The 25,762-nt window shown below is 33.4% G+C and overlaps 4 protein-coding genes across 4 annotated transcripts; 1 reads left to right on the top strand and 3 right to left on the bottom strand.

The window, feature by feature from the left end:
• Positions 1-471: 471 nt before the first annotated feature.
• LOC120771944 (ATP-dependent 6-phosphofructokinase-like) lies at positions 472-6,729 on the bottom strand. The gene is made up of 11 exons (XM_040100251.1): positions 6,430-6,729; positions 6,174-6,357; positions 5,955-6,112; positions 5,741-5,895; positions 4,879-4,987; positions 3,040-3,501; positions 2,807-2,970; positions 2,119-2,738; positions 1,819-2,041; positions 597-682; positions 472-533 (listed from the first exon to the last, which is right to left on the bottom strand). Exons 1-11 carry the CDS (start codon positions 6,727-6,729, stop codon positions 472-474), a joined length of 2,523 nt encoding a protein of 840 aa, XP_039956185.1.
• A 372-nt stretch (positions 6,730-7,101) lies between these two features.
• Positions 7,102-10,213, bottom strand: LOC120770609 (uncharacterized protein K02A2.6-like). Its single transcript, XM_040098211.1, has 2 exons — positions 9,551-10,213; positions 7,102-9,450 (listed from the first exon to the last, which is right to left on the bottom strand). Exons 1-2 carry the CDS (start codon positions 10,211-10,213, stop codon positions 7,102-7,104), a joined length of 3,012 nt encoding a protein of 1,003 aa, XP_039954145.1.
• A 4,411-nt stretch (positions 10,214-14,624) lies between these two features.
• Positions 14,625-16,514, top strand: LOC120771997 (tyrosine--tRNA ligase, mitochondrial). Its single transcript, XM_040100354.1, has 6 exons — positions 14,625-14,852; positions 14,919-15,066; positions 15,135-15,319; positions 15,383-15,954; positions 16,012-16,200; positions 16,264-16,514. The coding sequence occupies exons 1-6, from the start codon at positions 14,722-14,724 to the stop codon at positions 16,425-16,427; spliced, it is 1,389 nt and encodes a 462-aa protein (XP_039956288.1). The 5' UTR covers positions 14,625-14,721; the 3' UTR covers positions 16,428-16,514.
• Positions 16,475-17,428, bottom strand: LOC120771998 (uncharacterized RNA-binding protein C365.04c). Its single transcript, XM_040100355.1, has one exon. The coding sequence runs from the start codon at positions 17,328-17,330 to the stop codon at positions 16,536-16,538; it is 795 nt and encodes a 264-aa protein (XP_039956289.1). The 5' UTR covers positions 17,331-17,428; the 3' UTR covers positions 16,475-16,535.
• Between the last annotated feature and the right edge of the window lie 8,334 nt (positions 17,429-25,762).

Genomic DNA, 25,762 nt, shown 5'->3' on the forward strand with positions numbered 1-25,762 from the left:
CCCCATTTTCCGAAAAGTTTTGTTCAGAGATAAAGCTCATTAAGTTGTTGTTTGGTATACTCTATGGGCACAGGGTTCATATTCGCCCTCATAGAATATTCGCCGGGCATACGGTTTACATACGGTACCAAAACTGCAAAAATTGTATAAAAATGGTGATCTCCGGTAAAATTTATTCGTGCATATCAAAAACATAAGCAAATCCTTATTTTGACAATAGTTCTGATACAAGGTGACATTATTGAAAATTACATACTATCTAAAAAACCTTTCCTTTATAAACAACTTAGTGGTAAATTCGAAAAATCAGTGTTTATTTGTTCCAAATGTGCATGTAAACTGTGATGAAGTAAATAAACAGATTTTATTCTGAATTCAATATTCAATAACAAATAATAACAGTTGCATTTTCAAAGTACAGTAAATTATTTATATACCATGTAGTAGTGGAAATATCCATGAACACGAGGCTTAATTAACAGTACAATTGATATCCACAGGTTGTTGAAGTGAAGATGTTACAGCTGAAAAATCTGTTGCTCATTTATTTGGATTCGATTTTATATTGAAATAATACAGAATTTAACAATACTTACTGTCGGCGTAGGCCGAATCGTGTATCGACAGAATTCTTAATAATGGGCGTAGTTGTAGCCACCACTGTATCTTCGGTATGCGAAGGCTAGTAAAAAATAAGAACATGAATGGCTATTTTAAATTTTCAATTTGTTGATAATTGATTATTTATAAGATTTTTAGAAAATGTGAGCAATCGTCCGCATATAACGGCTGATTCAAGTAGAGGTATTATTTGCAATGGAAATACTTACGCCTAAACAACGTTTATAAATCATTCACGAAAATTCATCATCATTCATTATTGGATAATATTCGACTGAATAGACCACACACGCTGAGAGTGTACACGAAGACCGTGGAGAGTCAATTCGACAACGTTCGCAATAACTCGAATACGAAATCTGTCGAGATCTTAAATTAAAAGCTTACAAAATAAAGAAGGGGCCGTCGCCCCGGGCGCAACGTCTTGGGGGCGGCAAAACGATCTTCACTGTTTTTTAAAACTTCAATTCGGGCAAAAATTGATGCAAATTGTGTCAAACGTGTACAAGATATAGGGCGAAAATGGGTTTTTTCTATGGCTTTTAATAAGATGTCTTGTAAATTTACTGTCAATTTCCTCTAAAACCGTATTGTGAGAATTTTGGAACTTCAGAATTTGCGTGGCTTCTAATTTATAAATTTCATATACTTAATATCGAAGATATTTTGTAAAAATTCACTTTTGTTCGAACCACCTCATGAAACTTGTAGGTAGGTAGATAAAGGGGGGCGGCAGAACATCCTTGGCCACGGGCGCCCGAAGTTGTAGCTACGCCACTGGGTATGTAAACAAAAAAATTGCCGCATTTGGGACGGTTTCAACAAGGCGACACTTCTCACACATCGCATCAATCAATGGATTTATTAAGAGAACACTTCGGTGAGCAGACAATTTCATTTGGGCCGGTCAATTGGCCACCACGATCGTGTGATATCACATCATGACTTTTTCGTCAGTTACCAGTCGAAATGCTCGAACGAGTCTTCGAAAATTGAACCCAACGGATGGACAATATGAGACAAAGCCGCGGCCAACTTTTGAAAGAGTTAAACTTCGAAAGATAAATCCCAAAGAATGTTGTTTCGAATGATAATAAACATTCCCCATAACATTTAAAGTTTTTTTTTTTTCAAAAAGTAGAGAACCTTAAATTGGATGACACTAAATATGCCAAACTAGTTATGTTATTTACTTACTGAAACTCCGTTTGATGGGATAGATCCTCCATGGGCGTTAGTTTATACTCCGGACCCATCAGGCCTAGCATGCATGAAGAGTGCTTAGTTGTAGCCAAAACCGTACCATCTGGCTGCACTGCTTTTTTTATTTGTTCACGTACAAATTGAGCACAAGCGATGCCCATCTCCGTAGCCAAGCAACGATCGAATGGTGTAGGTCTGCCACCCTGTTGCACATGACCTAATTAATGCGCGAAGAGAAAACAAAACTGGTCTTCATTAGTTGTTCATAATAAAATTGCATGTGCTTACACCGACCTAAGATATTGGTGCGACAAGTAAACAGACCGTTGGACTCCTCTTCATAAAGACGTTCGAGGAAGTTTGAGGTATAATTTTTATTCGCACCTTCACTACGCAACACTAGTCCACGATCAATGCCGCCATTCATTTTCGCTATCATATTATAACAGTCGCGTTGTATATCATGGACACTGAATTTTTCCTCATAGATATATGCCGAATCAGCGCCACCGGCCATAGCTGCCATGGTAGGTAAGTAACCGCAATGCCCGCCCATTGTCTCGATAATGAAGACGCGTTTCTTGTAGCCCCGCGCCGAATCGCGTATCAAGTCGCAGATTTTCGTGATCTCATTCAAGCTAGTATCAGCGCCGATGCTGTACTCGGTACCGGGTATATTGTTGGAAATTGTCGATGGTATTACAGCCATTGGAATACAGAATTCCATGAATTTTGGTCGCTCCAAAGTCAAAGCTAAGACGGTGCGATAAGCTTCGAAACCACCGATCACCACTAATGCATGTATCTTAAATTCGCGCAATTGGTGTGCGATTTCTGGAAATCTATCCTCCGGAGTGATACGATTCATGCCAAGAAAAGCGCCACCTTGACCACACCACCCGATGACATCGCTCCTGAAACCAAAAAGCTCCTTTAATTATAGTTAAAAAGTCACGTGAGTGCTTCGTGGTCGCATAGCTACCAAGTCAATGGTTTCAATTCACCAGCTGCAAGTCCCAGCACACCGTTCCTAATGCCATACACCGAGTCACCGTTATAAATAATGGTACGTACCAAACTTCGTGTGGCAGCATTGATGCCACAAGCTGGCGAACCGACGTGCATGACGGCAACATTGAAAGCGTCCTATTCCAATAAAATGAAAGAAAGCATAAATTACATAATACCGAATTGTATATAGGACACAATACGTACGTTGGTGCCATGGCCTTCAACCTTCTTTGGCGTTTTGGTTTGCGACAATAGTTTCAAAGCTTGCAGATTCGCTTGAAACGCTACGCCACGTAAAGCTATCGCTTTCGCCCAATCCTTATCTTGCAGAGCTTTATTCACTGCTTGTGTTCGCTCCACCGCTCCCATGAGAGGAATCCGCTCAATTCGATTGTTAACCAAAACAATAACAACCGGCGTTGTGGTTGCGGTGGATTCCAATACCGCGACGGTTGCTTCGGCGCCCATGCGGCAAGCTAAAATACGATCGTAGGCGCTCGTTGCGCCACCTCGCTGCACATGACCCAGTACCGTGATTCGACTATCCCAACCCAATCTGTCAAAAATCACTTGCTTCACCATCTGCGCTGTAATCGGTTCGCCATTTAGATCATTCGCACCCTCGGCAACGATAATGATATTGAGACGTTGACCACATTCCCGCTCCTGGTTAAAGTTATACACAACGAAGTTTTATTGTAAAAGAAAATAAAAGTGTAAAATGTCTAATAATGTACCAAAATATCCCCGGGAACATTATATGTACATACATACATATGAAATACAATTTTGATGAAGCGTTAGCGTTTGAGAGTAGAGTTATAAGATAAATTTAAGAATATTTTGGACTTCGAGATGACGAGCAAACATTATATGTTGTATGAACCGTCGTTTCCACAACAGTCAGGTCTACATAATCGGAACGGACCCAGATTTTTATTGGGCTAATGACTGTCAACTCGGCAGCATTCCTCCTAATTACTCTTGCAATGTTTTCTACAGCTACTACAACCCCGATTTCGGTAATTTAAAATTTCAAGCCATGTTTGATGGAGGATGCTTCAACTGATACACATGGTGAAGTATTATAGTAATCTATATATCCCTTACTAGCATTACCACTTAATTTAGAACACGGTACAGTATTCTCAGTACCACTCTTGGAGTGAGTTTAGGAGTAAATATAATGTAGATTTTTAAAACTCTTTACCGTTTTTTTTAGACGTAAGGTTTTTAAATGAGGAAATAATTTTTACGGAGTTAGCCTTTGGATCGACGTAATCACTCTGCAGTGTCGGTAATTCGAGCAACCATGGATCGGTTCCTCACCACGTTTACTCTAGCGGATAATACGCATCCATAGAGACGACGTACAATGCGCTCCGAAGACGCTGCTGTTGTGACTTAGAGTATCGAAGAAGACCCATTGAGTCCATTCGTCAACGTGCGCTACGAGTGGAGATGTACCCATCCACTTTATGGAAGATTTCGCGGAAAGATCTTGGTTGGATCTAGATACCCACCGTTTTCCACAAGTTTGTTCAGCGATGAAGCTTACTTTTAATTTAATTGGTACATTAAAAACAAAATTGTCGCAGTGATGATAATTCACCAGCCTTTGTTGAGACGCCGTTACATCCTCAAAAAGTCGCTGTTGGTGGGCTTTATTCAAAAATGAAGCCGGTCATAATGTTACAGTTAACAGGGAACGCTAAAATGCCATAAATAGGGACTGTTTCATGCCTGAATTAGAGGATGTTGATGTGGACGACCTTTGGTTCCAACAAGACGTCGCTATATGCCATACCGCTAACGAAACAATCAACTAATTGCAGGAAACTTTTGATAACTGAAATATTTCGCTTAGGTAGCCTGCGGAATGGACGCAAAGATCGTGCGATTTAACACCGATGGACTACTTTGTGGAGTCATGTCAAATCGAGGGGATGCATAAAGTGATCGAATTTATTCAAGCCAGCCGCGGCCACTTTCCCGAAATTATTTTAAAACATAAAACCCTTATATAAAATAACCTTTACATACCTTCTGAAGCTTGGAACATAAACGTTCATGCCAATCCAATGGCGGCGGTGCCTCGGGACAAAACACATAATCTGCTTCCGATATTATGCCAGAGACCATTGCTAAATAACTGAAAAGAAAAACTCGTTGGCATTTAATTTAATTACATACATATAAAAAGTAAGGATGGACTAATTTTGGTGAGAGTTCCATTAATATAGCACACATATTGATCAATAGAAATGCTATATAGTTTAAAAATTATCAATAATGATAAAATCTTTACTCCGATGTATTTATTTAGAGAGCTATCACACTTTTGGTATTTTCGAACAAGGGAATGGGCGTGGTTATTATCTTATTTCACCTCTTTACACACTGTATGAGGCTGTGCGGGAAAAATTTGACCTCAACAGGGTTAATTGGTTCAGCTTTAGTACAATAATTTCGAAGTCGAAGATAATTTCGTCTATTTTGGAACCGGTATTAACTCCAATAACAACGTCTGCCTCGAAATCCATAATAAGTTTCCACGCTCACTTTTAAAAAAGTTTGCTTGTTTGCTTAATTAATTAACATTTGTTCTTTGAAGTCGCGGCAATGGTCTTATATCACTCATACACCAAGTTTCATTGCGATACCTCAATTTTTCCTCAAGGTATCGATTGCACGGATAGACAGGCGCTCAAAATACAATGATTCGGAATGGATTACATCGATCATTTTTAGATGACAGTGGTTCCTCTTTAGCATAAAGCTTTCTCTAATTTTTAAACTGATTATACATATGGGACCCTGCTGTACTATATTTTCTTCTAAATTTAACAATTTAATGCTTTTGAGCTTTCCGTTAGAATGTAAAATATACCGAGAATACACTAACCCGCAGTGACGTCCCATTACTTCCATTATAAAAATCCGCCGATGCGAGTAGGCTGTGCTCGCAATTGAATCGATAGCCTCTGTAATGCGATGCAGTGCAGAGTCTGTGCCAATAGTAAGATCCGTGCCACAGAAATCATTATCGATGGATCCAACCTGAAAAGTATGCATTAGTTAGTGGTTATACCGTTTGCACAATACATTACACCACTTACCACGCCCACAATATGCAAATCTTTACATTTTTCTCTCTGTTGTGGTGTTATTTTACCCGAAGCAACCAAGTCGTCTAGTAAACCAGTCCATTCTAAGCGAAATATATTCGCGCCGGTTAGTGAACCATCACCGCCGATTACAATCAAACGGTTTATTTCTGCGAAGAAGTGTACAAATGCTCTACGATTTCAATATTCTACTGATATATCTGTATGTACCTCTTTGCACCAAATTATAAGCGGCTTTCTTGCGTCCTTCACGCTCCATAAATTCTTTACAGCGTGCCGAACCGATTATCGTGCCACCCACATGTATAATTGACGATACCGACGCCCATGTTGCTTTAACGAATTGATCGCCACCCTGCACCATACCTTGATAGCCCTCACGTATCATGAAAGCCTTAATGAATGATAATGTAGAAAAAGTGAGGACTACATTCCCTAATTCAGTTTCATTGAGTTTCGTCTATACCTGACAGCCCAAATAGACGGCCATTCGTACGCATGCGCGCACTGCGCCATTCATTCCACAGGCATCGCCACCGCTTGTGAAAACCGCTATGGATTGACCCTTATAGAGATTTCTTGAAATCTTCGACATTTTATTAACAATAACCGAGTTTATATCGGGATATTCTTCAGCGGGTATTGTCTGCAAAGCTTCCGTTTTCAATGCCTTTTTTGCTCTAAAACTTATTTCTTTTCGAATCGATTGAGGTTTATGACATCTCCAAGTTATATTACCAATTAAGTGAGATATTATTATAGACATTTAAAATCAAAAGTTTGGAAATGTTATGGGACAGCTATTTGACGTTTCTCTATTTTAACATTTACTCATATCTTTTTCGTCTATTGTTTATTTAATAATCAGTGAAGTGAACTTGATTCACTCAGTTTTCCGAATCGAAAACTTGAGATAAATATGGAAACTATTTTAGATCTAAGGGTTTTTCCTTCAAAAGGCTAGTGTAATATTCTGCGATATCACGATTTATTATAATTTACATATATAACTAACAATTATAATATTATATTAATAACTATCGGACTTTCCGTCCGGCACAGTCGGCGTCAAATATAAATCTAATATTAAATGTCGTATTCACAGACACGTTACATCAAAGCCTTCCTTGTTGCTAAATTATGAAAGCGTATTGTCACTTTCTTTAACAGGTACAGATCTCCACATTCCTTCCTTTTTCTCCAGACGTAGTTTGAGGTTCTCGCTTAGCTTCTGCTGATCCTCAGATGTTGAGGTTGTTCGGGAAGACTCGGCGTCGAGGAAAACTGGCGCTGCAGGACTCAATGGGTTTGTGGTTACAATCTTTTTCAAATGACCAACATTCCTGGTGTATGTTTTACCACCAGCGGAAATCTGCGCAACATTTCCTTCTCGCTTTACTACCTTATACGTGGTAGTATCAAATGTGGGTGTCAACTTATGCGGAAATATTACATTCTTTAGGAGTACTGTATCTCCAACTTGGATGTCAACATCTCCCGCACTCCTGGCCTTGTCAGTCAACTGTTTCCCTTTATCTTTTTCCCGCATATCCTTATCTCTCTCTTCTGAGTCTGCCATTTCCCCCACAAGGTCCTGAATGCAGGGAATTTTGTCTCTTATTACTCTGTTAAACATTAGTTCTGTCGGTGGAGCGCCCGTGGTACCATGCGGAGTAACATTATACATCAAAACGAACTTCTGAATTTCTTTCTTGTAATTGTCGTTATTTGCATGAGCTATCTTTAAACGTTTCACAAGGGACCTGTTCATATTTTCTACTTCGCCGTTAGCCTGAGGCCAGTATGGGGGCGTAGTCATTAACCGAATGCCGTTGGTACTGCAAAAACTTTTAAACTCAACGCTTACGAATTGCCTTCCATTGTCAGACGTTAGTGTCTCTAGAAATCCCAATCTTGAAAATATCTCTTCCATTTCATCAATAATGGTTTTAGATGTTATCGACTTAATCACTTTGAACTCCATATATCTGGAGTAGTAATCAATTAGTACCAATATATTATCCCCATTAGGTAAAGGACCCAAAATATCGGTTGCTAAGCATTTCCAGGGACCATTCGGGAAAGGGTGCCGCTCCATCGGAGCTGGTTTTGGTGGCATTGACACTATAAGGCAATCTTGACAAGTCTTTACGTATTTTTCAGCATCTTTGTCCACACAAGGCCACCAAACTTTGGAGCGTAACCTCCGTTTCATTGCACTTATTCCTGGATGTCCCTCATGTGCGAGGCCCAGAATTATTTCTCGCAACTTTCGTGGGATAACTAATTTAGTTCCCCGTAATAGGATATCACCAACTATAGACAGCTCCAAACGAAAAGGATAATATGGGCTTGACATATTTGCTTTCCACGAGTCCTGACATAGACACGTCACTACATCTTGTATCTCTTCGTCTAATATAGACATCTCGGTAATCTGTGATATGGAGAGCGACTTCGGTATCAAAGTGGACACTACTCGAAAAATATGCTGCTCTCCGGCCCAATCATATGGATCAGCGTTGTTTTCTTGGGAAAGCCTTGATAGCGAATCCGCAATATTTTCTTTCCCTGGTTTATATATCACTCGGAAACGATATGACTGTAACCTTAGCAACCATCTTTCGATCCTCGCTGGGGGTCGTGAGGTTGGCTTAAATATGGTTTCTAGTGGCTTGTGATCGGTTATTAGATCAAAGTTAAGCCCTGCCAAATAATAATAAAATTTTTCCACAGCCCACACCAAGGCCAAACTTTCTTTTTCGGTTTGTGAATATCTCTTTTCCACCGGTGAGAGACTCTTACTGGCAAATGAAATGATCCGCGAAATATTTGCCTTATCAAATTGCACTAATACGGCACCCAGGGCCACCGGACTAGCATCTGCAATTAAACACGTTTTGTCCTGTGGATTAAAATATGAGAGTTTCGATACCGCAGCAATTTTCGCCTTTATTCCCTGAAATGCGTCGTCCTGCTCTTTGCCCCAAACAAATTTTTCCTTGCTCCTCATTAGTTTCCTTAGAGGTTCGGTGCTGTCTGCCAAGTCAATTACAAACTTACCCACATATGTGGCTAAACCAAGAAAACTACGTACTTCTTCTTTATTTTTCGGCGCTCTGAATGCTGTGATCACTTTTACTTTTTCGGGATCAACTTCAATCCCCTCATTAGACAGGATGTGTCCCAAAAATTTCAGCCTTTGAGTTCTTATTATGCATTTCTTTTCATTCAGCAAGACATTATTAGTTTTAAAAATTCTTTCAACCATTTCCAGTGCCTTATCATGTTCTTCAAGGTCGGTTTCAAAAATGATTACGTCATCAATATAGTTCAATGCATTTTGACAAGGAGATATTAGTTCCTCCATTAGTTTCTGAAATATCTCTGGAGCCGAATTCACTCCAAACATTAAACGTTTATAACGAAACAAACCCCGGTGCGTAATAAATGTAATAATTTCTCTGCTGGACTCAGCCAACTCCAACTGATGGTAAGCATTTTTTAAATCAAGTCGAGAGAAATACTTGGCTCCCCTTAATTTCTCTCTGTATTGCTTTATTTGCCCGGCGCATATCTATACATACCCGAATATCGCCATCATCTTTAAAGGCAATCACCACCGGCGATATCCAGGCACTTGGGCCAGTTACTGGTTCGATAATGTCCAACTTTAAAGCCTCTTCCAGTTTCTCAATTATCTTGCCCTCCAACGCCGTCGGCACACGTCTCATGGGTTGTTGCACAGTAACCACAGATTCGTCAATAGACAGCTTGACAGAAACATCACGCCATTTGGCAAACGGTTCCGCTTCCTCAACTCTACGCACGTCCAAACCTACTCTTAAAACGTTGAGTTCGATAGCCGTGTCCCGTCCTAATAGCGATTGTTTACCATTTTCGATTACATAAAATGTAGTAATCAGTTCCGGATCGTTTTGTACCGAAATTGGAGCCTCGAAAACTTGTAAAACCTTGAGTAGACGATCTGAAGCATATGCCCGAAAATGATTCGCTGATTCAGTACGTGAGTTAAACATAACAGCCTTTTCCTCGCATAATCGTTGCCAATCTGAATGGCTGATCAGGTTCAATTTAGAGCCCGAATCGATGATCATAGTAATTATGTAACCTCCTATTTTACACGAGATCTCCCCCTCTTGTGACGACTCATTCTCCACTCTGAATAACCCAGTTCCCTTCGAACCGTCGAATACATTTTCAATTTCGCTACTTATAGACTGTACCATCGTATCTCTTCGTCTCCAGCGTTTCCTATCCGGTTCATCTATTTTGAAGTTGGGCTTCCGTCACCGTGTGCGGCATTTCCGATAAAAATGTCCAATTCTATCGCATTTCCTGCATTTCATATTTCTAGCAGGACACTCCATACTATTTTCGCGATGTCCCCTTTTACCACATCTTCCACACTCGCTTTCTATGCTTTGCTGTACAATTTTGTTGATGCCGCTTGGATTACCTTGGGATGTCATAGACTGTGTTTGTTTGTTGACTTGTTCATCAATACTACATGTTTTGATGACCTCATCCAAAGTTAGTTCGTTTTCAAGTAACCGTTTTTTTAAACCTAACGGTGCCCAGACATCGATGATTTTATCTTTTAAACATATTTCTTCAATCTGTTCTTTGGTCTCACCAAACGAACATTTTGCTATCTGGCGGCGTAATCTCATCAAAAACTCCGTAAAACATTCTCCTTCCAGTGGTGTTATAGAACGAAACAAGTGCCTCTCAAAAGCGGAATTCCGTTGTGGCGAAAAATACTCATTGAGTTTTGATATCAAAGGTGTAAACACATCGTTTCTCGCTTGCTCATCATATGGTACTAAAGCACCAGGAATGCTATATACCACTGCCTGGAGCTGGGATCCTCCCAAATGTAGAAGTTTTTTTCTTTTCTTATATATAGAGGTTATCTCCTCTGCGTCAATATATATATAAAACGAACGCAACCACGCCTCCCACTCCGTACGCCATAACGCCTTGTCCATTCCCTGACATAGAAATGGTTTCAGTTCCGTCATATTTATTTCTCGCTGAAACGATTACCATAAAACAACATATTATTTTATAAAAAACAACAAAAATCAAATAAGTTAATTTCGATTACATTTGAAAACTGTGTTTTCTTATCTTTCATTCATTGAGAAAAAAACTCATCAGCTAAATTTTTCCTCATGACCTTCTTGTTACACATAAAGAAAACAAATGAATCATTTTACCCTTGTTTGAAACATTATTAAATTTGGAATATAGTTTCTTAATACAATACCATTTCGCTCCTTTCTATTTCATTTGAAATATACAAATATGCACATATTCTCAATCATTCATTTCGCTCTTACATTTGTCTCATTCCATTTGGAATAGACTCTTTACTTATTTTTATTTTCGTTTTTTCTAGATTTCTCGAATCATCTTCAAATTTTCTATTTTTTTAATATCTCAATTCATTTGCATTTGTCTCATTCCATTTGGAATAGACTCTTTACTTATTTTTCTTTTTCGTTTTTTTTTTAATTATTTTCCAATTTTTTAAATTTCTCCAATCATTATCAAATTTAAATTTTTCCTTTGGAATATCTCACTCCATTTGCAAATTTCAAATTTTTCAATTTCTCAATTCATTTCAAACATTTTTATTTTCACCTTAAAATTTCCAATTTATTCCAATCTGATTCCATTTGGAATGAATTCCGTTATTCAGGTAACGCTGAATAAAATTTTCTTCTTACATTTCCCTACACGCATATTCAACCAAAGTACCTGTATGAATCTGTGCGTGTGTGTGTGCGCTTAACGTCGCTACTCCCGTTTGAATTCAAAATCCTATACGGCCTTTCTGATTTTATGTAAAATACTTCCCAATTATCCTCGTCGCCAATGTAATATTCTGCGATATCACGATTTATTATAATTTACATATATAACTAACAATTATAATATTATATTAATAACTATCGGACTTTCCGTCCGGCACAGTCGGCGTCAAATATAAATCTAATATTAAATGTCGTATTCACAGACACGTTACATCAAAGCCTTCCTTGTTGCTAAATTATGAAAGCGTATTGTCACTTTCTTTAACAGGTACAGATCTCCACAGCTAGTAAACGTTTTTGTTTGAGAAAATCTTCAAATGATCAGTTTAGAATCAGATTTGAGTAAGGTTATTTTTAAAGAACTGAAGAGCAATTAGATTGTAATCATACATAACTCTTTACTTAACCTATTCCGAGGATTAAGCCGAAATATGTGAAAAAGTATTTTGAAAAAGTGGCACAAGATAAGTTAGTTTTAATTAGGATAAGTTGGATTTATCGATGACGATAGAGCGACTGATAAGGAGCATGCATCTGCCTCTTTGTAGAATATGGTCTGACCAAAGCATGCCCGACGATTAGAATTTAAGTGTGTTCTGCCCAATCCACAAAAAGGGAGACCCCACAATCTGCGTCAACTACAGTCGGATAAGCCTCCTCAACATGGCATATAAGGTTCTGTCGAGCGAATTGTGTGAAAGATTGAAGCCCACCGTTAACAAACTGATTGGAACTTGTCAGTGAAGCTTTAGCTCTGCACCAAATCTTGGAAAATACTTCTTGAATCTACTGCTGGAGAAAATAATACGAGCTGCAGAGCTGAATAGAGAGGGTACAATATTCTATAAGAGTGTACAGCTTCTGGCGTACGTCGATGATATTGATATCATTGGCCTCAACACCTGCGCCGTTAGTTCTGCTTTCTCCAGACTGGACAAGGAAGCGAAGCAGATGAGTCTGGTAGTGAACGAGGGCAAGATTAAATATCTCCTGTCATTAAACAAACAGCCATAGCATTCGCGACTTGGCTCACACGTCACTGTTGACAGTCATAACTTCGAAGTCAGCATTAAGAGTTTTCGAGAGAAATTGTCTGCGGATGATTTATGGTCCAGGTGGCGAAAGACCTGGACTTGAAATCTCCAATTGGCGCCAAACAACGGAATGGAAGAATGACTGGCTCATTGTTGTAAACTGGGCTATAACCGTGAAAGCTATGTCTACGCCAGTAAGGAAGAAGGATTTAGAAGCTTAAACCTCCATAAATAGTTGGTTCATAGAAAAAACCTGGTAGATCGGGTACATACATATATAAAGATGTGATCAAGACTGTACAATTCGGACATTTGGCGCTGGAATAGACGTGATCACCATCTCACCTTGTGAAACCTATGCTAAACACGTTAGACTGGAGTGACTTTATCCCAGTATTAACTAACCTTATACTCGTATAATCATGCTTCTAACTTCTAACTCTCTTTATGGTCAACCTGATTTCATGCCCTGTCGTTACGTAGATGAATTCAGGTAATATTCGAAGAACTACTCAAAAATTTAGTTTTTGACAAACTGGTATATTCTCCATAATGTAAAAAATCGGTTCAACTTGTTACCTTCTACGGTAATCTGTTTTCAAATTGTTTGTTTTTTTTTGCATTTTCTGTTCCCTTATACCCTTAGAATTAATTGGAAGGTTTCGAAAAAGCCTCAAAAATAATAACTCCGCTCGACGTTCGGAGCGCTCGGAGAGTTCACCTCAAACTTTAAACGCGTTTTTTTCAAAACACACTTTTTTAAACTGGCGGACATGATTCCGGTCGAACTCCTCAACCGATTTGCTTAATTTTTTTTTAACTGTTCACAAAACGGCTGAATTCGTCGCTATACTTTTTATAATTTATTGACAGTGTTATGACAAAATTTATGTAAAAAAACATGGGGAAAAATTAAAAACAAAAAAAACGATAATTACTTTTTTATTTATCAACATTTTTGATTTGACATTGAGAAATCGTGTCCGCCAGTGAAAAAACGCACCTCATTCACCCAACCATTTCTCCGACAGATGTCATTAAAAAATTGTTTATACACTCCACGATATACCTCATGATATGTGAAAAAAGTTCTATTGTAGAATTAGAATTTCTATGAAAAAAAATGTCAAAAAACAAGCCAAATTACCCTTTGACCCCTTAATGTCAATAACCTTATTTAAACTTAATATATACTAAAGATGGATTACCATTACAATACTTGTACAACAGCAGATATGACCATAAAACCACTTAAGGCCCATTTCTCATTGTTTGGTTAGCAACCATTTGTAAGTTAAGTTCTGGTTAACTTAACTAAACCTCTTTTCGGAAAAGTTAACCACAACTTAACTGACAGATGGTTGCTAACCAGACATTGAGAAAACAGCCCTTTAACTTATCAAAACCATATTCCAGGTTATTGTCATAAATTAATCCTCTCAGTCTGGATAAACTTCAATCCCATATATGTAAATCTCACATGCCACTTCACTTAGCCTGGCATTAGTCATCCCCCTAAGTAAATTTTTTTACGGTCCTTTACTATTGTAACAGCACATAACTTAGATTGCATTAAGTCTTAGCAAGTTGACTAATTAACAGTTACAATAACAAATTTCAGAATTACAAATTTCATCTCGAAACTCAAAAAGAGAAACACTCACAACACCGAAAATCAAACAAATCACAATTCTCGTATTATAACACATCTGTTCTGTCAAATCAACTCGTTCAACTGTTCCCAAAATAAAATCAGCTGTCTTCAAATTAACCTTATTACTCAACATTTCGGCGCAGAAGCGCATAAATTCCAGAATAAAAACCGTTTTATATAAGAAAATCAGTATTTATAACGAAATTTAAATAATAAATAAGTATAAAATGATACGCCGACAAACATTATTACTAGCACAACTACAACATGTGTACACCAAGCGTAATATTGCTTACAAAAATCTGCTAGCGCTTAAAGGACGTGGTTTCTTTCAAGACATTTTTCCCGATACCGCAAAGTAAATACTTTTGTTTAAATTAAATGGATTTATTTAAATTACCATATATTTTTACGTTTTAAAAAGTGAACACATGAAAGCACTCTTCACAAGTGGACCACAAACAATTTACGCCGGCTTTGATCCAACAGTCAATAGCTTGCATGTAGGCAATTTGCTGGTGATAATGGGCTTGCTGCATTGCCAACGTGCCGGTCATAATCCCATTGCACTGGTGTGAGGCATTAAATTACATACCGTTTAAGTGAAGGAAAATATTACTTATATATCTTGGTAATTTAGGTTGGCGGCGCTACCGGCTTGATTGGCGATCCAAGTGGACGCAAAACAGAACGCAATCAAATGGGTGAAACCGAAATCGAAACGAATTTAAAAGGCATTAGAAGTCAATTGGAGCGTATATTCAAAAATCATCAAGACTGTTTGTGGGACGACAAAAAATACAAACATAAACTGCCTGAATTACGGTAAGTAGTTTTTATTACTTAGTAAAAAGATTAAATTTAATAATGCATCATTATTTTTTAAAGTGTTGTGAACAATGCCGACTGGTATGCGAATATCAATCTCATCGATTTCATAGCTAACATGGGTCGCCATTTCCGTATGGGCTCCATGCTATCACGATCATCTGTACAAACGCGCCTGGAATCCGAGTCTGGCATGAGTTTTACAGAGTTCACTTATCAAATTTTCCAAGCATACGATTGGTTGCATTTATGTCGTGCCTATGATTGTCGTTTCCAAATGGGCGGCTCTGATCAGATGGGTAATTTGATGACCGGTCATGAGTTAATAAGTCGTGTGGTTAAAAAACCGGTTTTTGGCATGACATTACCTTTGGTAACCAACGAAGAAGGTGACAAATTTGGCAAATCGGCAGGAAACGCAGTTTGGCTCGATGAAGAGAAAACCTCTGCATTTGCGCTGTACCAATTCTTTGTGCGCATGCCTGATTCCGAGGTTGAAAAGCTTTTAAAACTTTTTACATTCATACCGCTGCCAGAAGTTGAACTGTTGATGCGTGAACATAACAGGGAGCCAGAAAAGCGTAAAGCACAAACTCTCCTAGCCGAAGATGTGACACTGCTCGTGCATGGAGGTAAATTCTTCGTGCTATACTATGCATTACTTGTATATTCAATTTATTTATTTGCAGAAAAGGGCCTTAAGCAGGCTGAGCGCATAACAGACGCTTTATATAAAGGTAGTGTGGATGCGTTGGGAGAACTCAATTACGAGGAGGTGAAACAGACATTCGCCGGTGCAAAAGTGGTGGACTTACTAGCCGAACCGGGCATGTCTATGCTGCAATTGGCAATGAAGGCAAAGTGTTTCAACAGTGAAAGTAAGCAGAAATACAACAAAATTCACAAACATTTATGCCACACACACATTTCATTTGTTACAGGTGATGCGATGCGCATTATAGCCGCTGGCGGCTTTTACATTAACCAAAAGCGTGTGCAGAATATCGCTGAAATTATTTCGCATGGCATTCATGTGCTGAAAAATGGACTTTCACTGCTGCGTGTGGGGAAGAAGAACTTCTACATTGTGCGCTGGCTTAAATAACATTGTTACATTTTTAAAGTAGACTAAGTTGGAAAATTAGTCAGTCGTGTTGTTTCAGTAAAATAGAAGTTTTATTAATAATTCTAACTACAATTGCAAACGATAAAATTAAGGTTTCGGTCCTCTAGCACCCACTGGCTTCCGCCAACGTTTACGTGCAAGCAAATCTTTTGCTTTCTCCTTTTTCAGATTCTTATCGTAGAATTTACCGCTCTTCGTAAATGTCTTCTGCTCGTTACGCATTTCAGCTAATTTTCTATTTTTCTGTTTCAATATATTTTTCTTATTTGCAGACTTCTTTTTGCCCGCCTCTGAGAATTGCACTTTAATCGTGCGTCCTTGCAGCATAGAATTGTGTAGTTGAAAACCACGTTGATAGCCCTCCAGGTCAGCCATTTCCACAAAAGCAAAACCACCGCGTCGTTTCTTTGGTATACGCACACTTTTCACCGTGCCGGCGCTGCCAAAGTGCGATTCCAAATCGGATTTTGTCGTTTCGAAATTTAAATTAGTCACATAGAGCACATGTCGATTGGCTTTCGCTGCTCCACGCATCAGCGCACCCAACTGTTCTTTTGTCAAATTGGTTTTCACTTCATCGGTGTTCTCGTCGTCGCTACTGACAACGCCATTTGCTTCCGGTGCACTGGTATCTTTCGCTTCACCATTTTCTGTAGCTGCTTCCCCATCTGTATTTTCTGCATCGCTATCGTCTTCTTCACTATCGCTGGAATCGGCTGCGGCAGCTTTTTCTACATAGGTGCCATCCAGTATCTCCTGCCGCTTGACATCGTCAAAGTTGCCCAGCAAATCAGCCGTATCGTCATTCACTGTGCGCCGCACACGTTTCGGCTTTACAAACTCTTCAACGTTGTAATCACTATCGGACGAATCGTTAGCCATTTGAGTGCTTTTGGCTGCGATTTTCGATTTTCTTTCAGTATTTATTTAATAAATTATGCGCCTCGTTTTCTTCTATATATGTATCTGCAAATTTGAATCAAAACAATAACACATGTGATGAAATGTCAGTGCCGCAACTTCTTTCAACTATAACCATTCACAATAATAAAATGTTTCGAATTATTGAAAAACTACTAATATTTTGTTAATTTATTGTTATTTCTGCTTTATTTGTTTATAATTTATTATTAACACGTGTTTACGTTGGCTGGGATTTAGATTAGCATCCCCGGATTTCGGGGATAAAATGGGTGTCACTGGAAAGGTGGCGTTCTCCAGATCACGAAAATATATACATTTAGTTGCCGCTGACTTATAGTTTTTAAGATATTTGCATTTAAAAATGAAAAATTAGCAACTTTTATATTGATAATTTGCTTATTGTGAGTAACTTTTTCACTTATATTGTGCACTTTTCACTTACTAACACTTCACTATAACGTTTCGGTATATTCATTTTTTTAATATTTGTTGTAAATAAAGCTTTATTTTAATTATTTTATTTTAGTTACAATTCTCTGCATTTGCACAATAAGAAAAGGGTTCCGCGCCGCGCTTCAAAAAAAATAACCATGGCAACCCTTTTCTTATTGTGCAAATGCAGAGAATTGTAACTAAAATAAAATAATTAAAATAAAGCTTTATTTACAACAAATATTAAAAAAATTAATATGCAGAAACGTTATAGTGAAGTGTTAGTAAGTGAAAAGTGCACAATATAAGTGAAAAAGTTACTCACAATACACAAATTATCAATGTAAAAGTTGCTAATTTTTCATCTTTAAATGCAAATATCTTAAAAACTATAAGTCAGCGGCAACTAAATGTATATATTTTCGTGATCTGGAGAACGCCACCTTTCCAGTGACACCCATTTTATCCCCGAAATCCGGGGATGCTAATCTAAATTTTACCCTTTACGTTTTCAAATTGTTCACTCATCCTAATCACGTGCGTGATTTAAGTACAAAATAGTTTATTTTGTAAATTTGTCATTGTGAATGCACGCATCTGAAAGAAGCTGCACGCAGTTTTTGGCCCGCCAGCCACTTGCTGTCTATTCCTGGTCGCCTGATGGAATTACAGATGTTGGAAAAGTGTCATATTTCTAAGACGTCGGCAGCGCTGATGCGGCTCTCTATTTAATGTTGCATACTTTTAGGCGCCAATTGTGAAATGTTAACAGAGCATGTTTATTTGTGCATTTAAGCGCAAATTAGTTGAAAAATATATTTAAATTTATGTATTTCTTTATACTTTTTTAAAGAAACTATAACGTTTAATGGTGTTTTATTGCTCATTTAATAAATATTAGTATTTTAATAAATATTTCGTATATTGTGTATTCCTTTCCCAATGCTTTGCTTGTATTTTTCAACTTAATTTTTTTTCATAAACATTTAAATAAAAAACTGTTATTTATTTTCTATTTAACAATCATTTTGATTTTATTGATTACTGCATAGATAAGTATCTTCTTTCACTTATGCCCACAGGTTTGCTTTTCTTTTTGTGTGTTTTATATTTTTTTGCGCTCACCCGCTTTATATTGTTTATTAATTTGTTTTCTAAAATAAATTTCTTTCATTTGTTTTCTTGTTTGTGTTTGTTTGTGTGTGTGTCTATGTACTATGTAGTATGGTTTTTTAGTATATTTCTTATATGTTTGTTGTTGTGTTGTGTGATCCACTTTGTTTGCATTTATTGTTTTTTGTTTATACATACATACATATATATGCTTAAATATATATATGTTTGTATGTTAGCTGCTATTTAATATTCTCATTATTGATAATAGTTAACATTAGTTGTTTTCTATTTAACTCACTACAATGGCTGGCTGATCTTATTAAACTGACAGTTTTCCAAACAATTTTATTTTCTTATTTATTTGTTTTTTCATTACATTTTCAAAACACTACCGCTATTGCTTGCATTTGAACATGTACATATGTATTCTCCGCTCATTTTTTAATATTTCGCCAACTTGCCAAGTGAAATATAAAATAAGTTTTCTATTAAACGTTACTTAACGGTTAAATAAATTGCTAGTGTTGAAGGTGTTACTGTTTTAACTTTAAAATACACGCATTTAACTCTCTACATTCTCTTTAAATTTAAGCGTCGCAACAATTATCACTAATCCTTCCCTTGACACCAGGCGCTAACACTACATGTGTGGGTGTATGTTTGCATGTTTCAGTGTACTGTTAAATTACATACATTTGTATAAGTATATAGTATGGCCATTTCAATTTGTTAGTTGAATGCTCTCATTTATTTATTACCAAAATATCGTACAAGTATAATTTTAATTTTTTTTATATTTTTTCATAACATAATCTTCTACCTTTATTGTTAATAATTGTTTTTGCTTTTTTACTTGCCGCATACTTACTTATAGTTAGACATTAAATTCATTTTTTCACTTTTACTCATTAATTGTTTACTTCATTATGTAATTTATCACACATATTTATGTATTTAAGACAAACTGTAATCACTACTTTGGTTTTAGAATTAAATTTCATATCTGCTTTCCACAAAGATTTGCTTTTTAACTGCAACACACTACTACATAGCGCGTTTACAGTGAGTGCAAAAGGTTTTTCTGCACTTTTCATATAGAAGAGTGCTTTAAAAATGTTTTAACTTCATATTAATGTTTAAGAAAAAAATTAAACTTTTTTTTCAAATTCTTGAAGTAAAGTAATTAAAAATTGTCAAGCGAAATATTTAAAAAAATTACCAATTTTTGTTTTTTTTTAAATTCTAACTACAAAATAATGGTCAACATTTTTTTTAGTAAATTTTCCATCTTTTTGATGTAAAGTTATTAAAAATTGTCAAACGAAAATATTTAAAAAATTACCAATTTTTGATAAAATTACAAAAAAATTAAATAATTTCATTAAAAAATTATGTGATAAAAGTTTGGTCAGTAAAAAATTAAATGAAAAACTGAATTTCGTTTTTAAAAAGTTTTTAGCTATATAATAATGTTCAAACACTTTTTTAGTAAAATTTGTAAATTTCCAATTTCCTTGAGGTAAAATAGTTACAATTGTCAAACGAAAATATTAAAAAAAAAAATTAACTAAAATTTAATAAAATATTTTTTTCGTAAAAATAAAACAAACAATTAAAATAAAAAATAGTTTTAATTTTTTAACTTCAAAATATCGATTTTAAACTTGTTTTTTAAATTATTTGATTTTTTAATTTTTTATAGAAAAGGGTCTAATAGTGGAAAGTGTAAATAAAAAAAAAACTAAACTAAATTTTATAAGAATAATTTTTATTACATAAAAATAATAGAATAATAAAAAAAATTGGCTTCAAGTTTCTGAAAACGAAAAACATTGAAAAAAATTTTACGATATTGGTGATATTTTTTTCTTAATATTAATGTTAAGTGAAAAAAAATTGCATTTACTCTAAAAATATATTTTTTTTGTTCAAAAATATTTTTTTACTCAGAAATTATTATTTTCTTTTTGCAATTATCCACTTTTTTCATAAAAATATTAGAATAATAATAAAAATATGGTTGTAAGTCTGTCTCACAACAAAAAACCAACCCTAGCGACTTTTCAAACTTTAAATATTCATGATGCCGTTTCGAAATTTTTTGGAATTCAACATAAAAGTTTCAAAATTCAATACTTCATTTTGGTTTTCTAATATAAAACATTTGTTTTTGTAGTATCTTTAATTATTTTGCATTTCAACAATAAACTTAAATCTTCTAGGAAAAAATATTTAACTAATTATATTTCAAAAACTTTAATGAACAAAAAATTCAAAAAAAAAAAATTATTTTTAAGAATTGCAAGTTTTTATGAAACGAAAAACTTTAAACTCTCGCCGTTATAAAACATCATTATTTTATTGCCATTTTTCGCCACTAATTCACAATTCAAAACTCTAGTTTAGTAAAAATAATTTTCTTTTTCCATTTTCAGTTAACTTCTACATACAAATATATGCAAATGTGTAAGTGATCAACACATACACATTTATTACTGTAAATTCTGGGCTTGAATTAAAACCATAAAACTACAACACACCGACAACCCCCTACTACTACATCAGACACATATGCATGTATGTACATATGTATGTATTTACACACTCATTTTTTATAAAATTAATTATTGTTTATCGATTTTAAAAAGGCGGCGGGGATATGTCACAAAAATTAATTAGATCTCATTGCTAGTTACTAGAATTAATTGTTTAAACTACAAATATATAATATACACACACACGCACACGTGTACATAAAGATGTACAGCTACCACATAAGCATGTGTGTGTTAGTAGTTATATTGCGCATTTCAAATAAATAAAAATAATATATATGCATACACATATATGTATGTATATATGTATATATATACATTTTATAGCGTAAACACAATTTGTTATTTGTAAGCACTAACTTTTATTAAATATCATAGTTATTATTTAAATAAAATTGTTGTATATTTGTAAAGAACACTTGATTGATCATATGCAATTATATACATATGTACACAAATATATATGTATATTTTCATTGTTAACTAATAATTATTCAATTAATGTTTAATAGTTATTATGCAACATGTGCAACTAATTGGGGGAATCATGAACTTCAACTTTAAATTATACACACTAAAATATTGCATTCTAATTATTGTACGCATAATCATTATTTATTTCTTCTGCTAGTCGCTTATTACTTTATTAATTAATGTTATTTTAATATTTTTTGCAGATATTTTATTTTTTTCATAAAGGTCTCTCTTTTTTATTAATCGTCGAATATTCTAAATGCAAAACGCTCATATCGTATCACAGAAATGCTTACATACACACGCACCCGCACACATACAAATAAATATGTAAACCATTGCATAGAAATTTATTAAAAAAATAACTAATTCAAAAGGAAAAAATAACTAAATTTCTGGAGAATGTTGTGCATACTAAAAAAAACAAAAATTGTGTTATAATAATGATTTTATAAAAAAAAATAATAATGATAGTGATTTTTAAAAAAGATATATATGATAATGATTTCATAAAAAAAATATTTTGAAATAATAATGAATTTATAAAAAAAATATTTTAATATCATAATGATTTCAAAAAAAAATTATAGGATAAGGATTTTATAAAAAACTATAATATCATGATTTCATAAAACAAATTTTAATATGATTGTTGATTTATAAAAAACAATTTTTTATATAATGTAACAAGTCACTTATAAAAAAAAATAATTATAAAAAAAATAATACATTAATGGTTAAAAAAATGTATATTTAATTTTGATAATGATTTTATAAAAACAAAAAAAAATGTATAAAAGATAACAAGTCATTTATAAAAAAACATAATAAAATAATGATTTAAAAAAAAATTAATGTGATAATGATTTTATAAAAAAAAATTTAATATAACAATAAAAAAATTACATAATAATGATTTCACAAAAATAAATTATGATAATGGCTATAAAAAAATAATACCAGAGATTGAGAGCAACTTAAAAATCAATTTGATTTACTTGCTTAATCAGTAACAGAATTATTGCAAAAAAAAATATTTAAAATATTTGTAAAAAAAAAATTTTCTCACTATAAAAATATGATGTAATACGCAAATATTACAACTTGAATAAAAATAAATAAATTGTAAATATTTAAAATTATATAAACAAAAATTTCACTTTTCCTCCACAATTATTTCAACAAATTTCTTGTTAAGCATTTTTTATGGTTTTATTATCTATCATTAATTTAACACAATATCTAAGAGTATTTTTTCTGAGCAAACAAAATATTTAATGTCATCAAACGATATTTCACGATTTACGTTTTTTTTATAAAATAATCCATATTCCACGATTTAAGATTAAAAAAAATTTTTTTTTATAAAATATCTATATTTCACAATTTGCGATTTTTTAAAAAAATAATCCATATTTCACGAATTACGAACTTTTCATCAAAAAGTATATATAATAAGCAAATTTAATTGTATTTTTTTATTACCAGGAAAGGAGCTTTTTAATGTAAACACAAAAAAATAAACACAGCTTTCAAATATTACTAAAATTATTGTTATATTTTAATCGGAAAATATGAAATAATCGAAAAAATGTATTTTATATAAGCAATTATTTTTTCTTCTCTTAGCAGCAGCTAATTTTTCGTATTTTTTGTATAATAAACCGAGTTTTCATATAAAAGTTGCCATTTTCTCTCATTTTATTTAATTTAAATTATTATTTCAGATATGCTATTTTTAAGATTCGCGCCAATATATGTAACTCTTATATTAAAAAAAATTATTATCTTTAGTGTGAACTCAGCATGTTTAAAAAGTTATCTAACCTCAAAGTTCAACTGAAAAAATTACTACAGATCTTAGAACAAAGTTCGCTGTCAACCAACCGTTGCATCTTTTTGTACTTCTAAATTCTCTGGTTTTACATATTTGATTATACTGCACTTGGTACAAATTCATGCTTTGAAATTGTCAACAAATTATTAAAATTTTAGTATGGATTTTTTTTTGCGATCAAGTTATTATTATTTTTTATTTAATTTCAACCTTCTATCAAAATCAAATTATTATCCTTTTTTTAATTTTAACCTTATATCCGAAACAAAGAAATTCAATTCAATTTTAATAAGGAATTAATTATTTTTTTCCGAATCGCTTAAATTGTAACAAGTCCGTCGTGTACACACGAAACACACGGTTGACATAATTGAACATTTTCTGTATGATTATTTTAAAATCATTTGAGTGGCAATTTGAAAATAATATTTGTATAATTGAATAATTAATTTTTAAGATTGTCTTTAATAATTTTTTATGAAATATATTTTTTTAATAAATAATGAATGAAGATCAACAAATTTCAACATAACCTCAAATTCAAACAAATTCGTGTATACTCGAAGTGCCATTCTATATGAGGCTTATTAGACATTTTTCCACATGATCTGTTTAAAATATTTACTTTAACATAAAAATAAAATTTAAATTTAAATTAATATTTTAATAGTTTAAGAATTAATATTTAATCTGATATTCAAAAATATTTGCAAATAAATTAATCAAAAACACTAACTAATCAATCAGTTTACTATTATTATAAACCTTTTTTTTAATATTTACTTCAAACTAATATTTTAATTTTGCCAAAAACTCACTTAGATTGCATTGAGGTTTTTGATACTTGAAAATAAAATTAAAAAACCAAGTGAACAAAAAATACAAGGCAACACAATGAAATCATAATTTGGTTTTAAGCCGCAATTCGCAGCATCAGTAAATTTTAGATAAAATTTGCCTTTAAATTTCGACCATTCAATAAATATTTTTATATATATATTTTTTTTTTTAATTTCAGACCATTAAAACTTATTTAAAAAATTCAATAGTAAGAATAAAAAATTAATAACTTTTATAACTATTTTTTTTTAATAGATAATAGTAACCTGATATATTTCTTTAAGTGAAATAAAAAATGTATTAAATTCACACAAACTATCATTAATAAAACTTAAATCGTGTTACAAAAGGCACATGATCAGCGTAACAATTCTATATAAACTAATGATAAAACACAACCAATTTGGCGTTGACGAGTTAAAAAAAATACCAAAGTTTTAGTAAATTAGTTAATAATTACTAATTAGGTCACTTTACAAGATAAAATTAAACAAATATGTTCAGACAACTAATTTCAGCAATATTTTGTATTTTATGCAAAATCAGTTTATATTAAATGATTTTTTCTTGAAGTAAATTTATTTCATGAAATTTTATCTTAATTGAGCTGTGAGACAATTTTTTTTGAATTAACTGTATTTTATTGAATTTTATTTTTTTTTTATTAAGTTTTATTTTTTAATATTAAATTTTATTATAATTGAGTTTTGATAAACTTTTTTCTTGAATTAAGCTTATTATATTTTTTATATTGAACTTATTTATTATTTATATAGTATTAAATTTATTATTTATTAGTATTAAATTTTTGTTGATTTTTCATATTGCAATACTCTTTTATTATTTTTTATTGTATTAAAAGAGGTTAAACTATTACTTATACAAAGTTTTATTAAAATTTGCATTATTGAATTTTTTCTTATAAATTTAAATGCTTTTTTTTCAAATGTAGTTAATTTCTTTGTTATTAAATTTAACTGAATTCACTTTATTTTTCAAACTTCAAAAATATTTTTTTTTATTAAAATGTTTAGCTTTATTTAAATAAAAATTAAAAAAAAAATTTATTGAAATTAAAAAAAATTTATTTTGAATGTAGTTTTTAAATTTATTAAATTAAATTATTAAATTTTATA

This window comes from Bactrocera tryoni, chromosome 3 (genome assembly GCF_016617805.1).
Source record: "Bactrocera tryoni isolate S06 chromosome 3, CSIRO_BtryS06_freeze2, whole genome shotgun sequence".
Classification (NCBI taxonomy): Eukaryota; Metazoa; Arthropoda; class Insecta; order Diptera; family Tephritidae; genus Bactrocera; species Bactrocera tryoni.

What these genes read in the sequence shown, in the direction of transcription:
- LOC120771997 (XM_040100354.1), top strand. Translation starts at nt 14,722, where the DNA reads ATGATACGCCGACAAACATTATTACTAGCACAACTACAACATGTGTAC. An exon ending in ATTTTTCCCGATACCGCAAA is followed by an intron (nt 14,853 to 14,918) that starts GTAAATACTTTT and finishes CGTTTTAAAAAG; the next exon opens with TGAACACATGAAAGCACTCT. An exon ending in GTCATAATCCCATTGCACTG is followed by an intron (nt 15,067 to 15,134) that starts GTGTGAGGCATT and finishes TTGGTAATTTAG; the next exon opens with GTTGGCGGCGCTACCGGCTT.
- LOC120771998 (XM_040100355.1), bottom strand. Translation starts at nt 17,330, where the DNA reads ATGGCTAACGATTCGTCCGATAGTGATTACAACGTTGAAGAGTTTGTA.
- LOC120770609 (XM_040098211.1), bottom strand. Translation starts at nt 10,213, where the DNA reads ATGGTACAGTCTATAAGTAGCGAAATTGAAAATGTATTCGACGGTTCG. An exon ending in AAGATGATGGCGATATTCGG is followed by an intron (nt 9,451 to 9,550) that starts GTATGTATAGAT and finishes GCTTACCATCAG; the next exon opens with TTGGAGTTGGCTGAGTCCAG.
- LOC120771944 (XM_040100251.1), bottom strand. Translation starts at nt 6,729, where the DNA reads ATGTCTATAATAATATCTCACTTAATTGGTAATATAACTTGGAGATGT. An exon ending in GTAATGGGACGTCACTGCGG is followed by an intron (nt 4,988 to 5,740) that starts GTTAGTGTATTC and finishes TTTTCTTTTCAG; the next exon opens with TTATTTAGCAATGGTCTCTG. An exon ending in TTGTCGCACCAATATCTTAG is followed by an intron (nt 2,042 to 2,118) that starts GTCGGTGTAAGC and finishes CGCATTAATTAG; the next exon opens with GTCATGTGCAACAGGGTGGC.